General features: G+C 46.4%; 2 protein-coding genes across 3 annotated transcripts in view; both read left to right on the top strand.

Moving 5' to 3' along the window:
* LOC134461054 (partitioning defective 3 homolog B-like) overlaps positions 1-734 on the top strand; it is a 368046-nt gene extending 367312 nt beyond the window's left edge. The window contains exon 22 of one of the 2 annotated variants that reach the window (XM_063213793.1): positions 488-734. In XM_063213793.1, the coding sequence (XP_063069863.1) occupies positions 488-650 (163 nt within the window). In that variant the 3' untranslated portion in view covers positions 651-734. Of the gene's footprint in view, positions 1-484 lie in introns of both variants that reach the window. The other variant, XM_063213792.1, reaches the window with a different exon arrangement.
* Positions 692-2500, top strand: part of LOC134460508 (partitioning defective 3 homolog B-like) — a 108427-nt gene continuing 106618 nt past the window's right edge. Inside the window, exon 1 of the mRNA XM_063212893.1 lies at positions 692-696. Within this exon, the coding sequence (XP_063068963.1) occupies positions 692-696 (5 nt within the window). The remainder of the gene's footprint in view (positions 697-2500) is intronic.

Here is a 2500-nt window from a genome sequence, read left to right as displayed (position 1 = left end):
CCAAGAACTGTCGGTGTGTGGTCTCGTAACGCTGTAATAGTCATGGAAAAGACTTCACTGTCATGGTACTACATTATGACTTCAGACAGAGCCGTTAGTACGACCTGGTCATTGCCGTTTTGGTAACCCCAAAAGTATAATATTAGCAATGTCTTAACAGATTAAATCTGTGGATATATAGGATTCTTCTTGTCAATGTGAAACTTACCCATGGTAAAGGCTAAGATGTCTTTTATTGTGCGTGCGTGCGTGCGTGTGTACGTGCGTGTGTGTGTAGCAGTGTGGACTGTACTATGGATATATAGGACTGTTCTTGTCAATGTGAAACTTACTTATGCTAAAATGTCTTGTCTTTTGTGTGTGTGTGTGTGTGTGTGTGTGTGTGTGTGTGCGCGTGTGTGTGTGCGTGTGCGTGTGCGTGTGTGTGTGTGTGTGTGTGTGTGTGTGTGTGTGTGTGTGTGTGTGTGTGTGTGTGTGTGTGCAGCAGTATGGACCGTATCCAGCAGCTGAGGCGCGAGTACCACCAGGCCCAGAGGGAGGGGGCGGCCCCGGCCTACGACGACCTGGACCCCCGACGCAGGGGCCCCGAATACGACCCCCATCGCGTGAGTGACACCTGTCCATCAAACAGCAATAGATACTTTGAATAGTTTCCCCGGAGCCCCATACTATCCTTGCTAATGCAGTATGCATGGGGTGACTGAACGCTGTGGCACTGCCTTCCATGTGGCTTTGTTGACGTTTCCAAAGGCAAATGCAAGATGCTTATCTGGCCACAATACTGTGACACACTCTTGGCCCGTCTCCCCTTATATCTGTCTTTTTCTTTCTCACTCTTTCTCTCCCCCTCTCTCTCTATCTCTCTCTCTCTCTCTCTCTCTCTCTCTCTCGCTTTCTCTCCCTCTCTCTCTCTCTCTCTCAAGATACCCTGGTACGAAATCAACTCGGGGTCGTGCCACGCATTTCCTCTCTCTGTCTCTCTGTCTCTGTCTCTGTCTCTGTCTCTGTCTTTGTCTCTCTCTCTCTCTCTCTCTCTCTCTCTCTCTGTCTCTATCTCTCTCTCTCTCTCTCTCTCTCTCTCTCTCTCTCTCTCTCTCTCTCTCTCTCTCTCTCTCTCTCTCTCTCTCTGCCCCTCTCGCTACCTCTACACACCTGCACACATGAACCCAATCTGATAAAGCCCAAGACTGGTGCCCTGAGTGCTGAATTGATCTGACTGTTTACCACTGTCACTGCATAGTTCCATTCGTGTCATCTGGTGTGTGTGTATGCGTGCTTGCGTGCTTGTGTGTGTGTGTGTGTGTGTGTGTGTGTGTGTGTGTGTGTGTGTGTGTGTGGGTGTGGGTGTGTGTGTGTGTGTGTGTGTGTGTGTGTGTGTGTGTGTGTGTGTGTGTGTGTGTGTGTGTGTGTGTGTGTTACGGTGTGAGAGGGCTGTTTAACCCTTTGAGGAGTACCATCACAAATATGTGATTAGAATTTTGCCCAAATTTTGAGTTCTCATTATGATGTCTTAATGTCTTTGCGAGATTTTTAGCACAGACGTCTATGGGAGCTGTAGAGTGTTCCAGTAAAATTCTAGAAGAACCTCTAGAAATTCCTTACTCCTCAAAGGGGTTGTGTAATTAAACTCCTGAGATGCACACTACATGTGTGTGTTCTTCAGTACTGCTGACTGTGTGCTTCCTGTTAGTTTTTTGATCATGTGTGCTGCTGACACTCTGCAATTCCTTTCCTCCCCTTTCTTAGTTGTTGCTAATCTTGGTTGAGAAGACGTGTGTGTGTGTGTGTGTGTGTGTGTGTGTGTGTGTGTGTGTGTGTGTGTGCATTTGTGTGTTTGTGTGTGTGTGTGTGTGTGTGTGTGTGTGTGTATGTGTGTGTGTGTGTGTGTGTGTGTGTGTGTGTGTGTGTGTGTGTGTTTGAGTGTGCGTGTGCGTGTGCGTGTGCGTGTGTGTGAGAGTTTGACAGAGAGGAACAAGACATGAAAGCATGCATGTGTTTCACTTGGGGAACATGGGGCGTGTTTGATGTACAGTTTGATGTACAGTGATGCTTGACATGGCCTCTTTGTTGTAACAGAAGGTGTTAAAGGCCAGATTTGAAAGTGTGTTTCTGTCTATGTGTGTTTCCAGGCGAGTGAAGTTGTGTGTGTGCGTGCGTGCATGCATCCGTTGGTGTGTGTGCACGCGTGCATGCATGTGTGTGTGATGTGTGCCTGTGTGTGTACGTGCATACTTGTCTTCTTGTGTATCACTGATTCTTGAGAAAGCGGCTAAAACATGTCTCTGCAATAAACTGCCAATTCTGATGAAAATAAACTATATTTTCATGAACAAAATGAATCCAGGTAAAGATCCAGGGGTCTGTTACACAAATGTACAGTCGTTTGAAATATTTAAGTGTAATTTTATTACTTTTCATGGCTATAAACCTGCCCACACCCAGTAAAAACAGCTGTCCCAAGGACAGACATCATCATTTCAATTGACTTAAATTGTAAAAA

The sequence above is a fragment of the Engraulis encrasicolus genome, chromosome 13 (genome assembly GCF_034702125.1).
Source record: "Engraulis encrasicolus isolate BLACKSEA-1 chromosome 13, IST_EnEncr_1.0, whole genome shotgun sequence".
NCBI classification, from domain to species: Eukaryota; Metazoa; Chordata; class Actinopteri; order Clupeiformes; family Engraulidae; genus Engraulis; species Engraulis encrasicolus.
The sequence above is the reverse complement of the archived record's forward strand: the minus strand, read 5'-3'. Positions and strand labels throughout refer to the sequence as shown.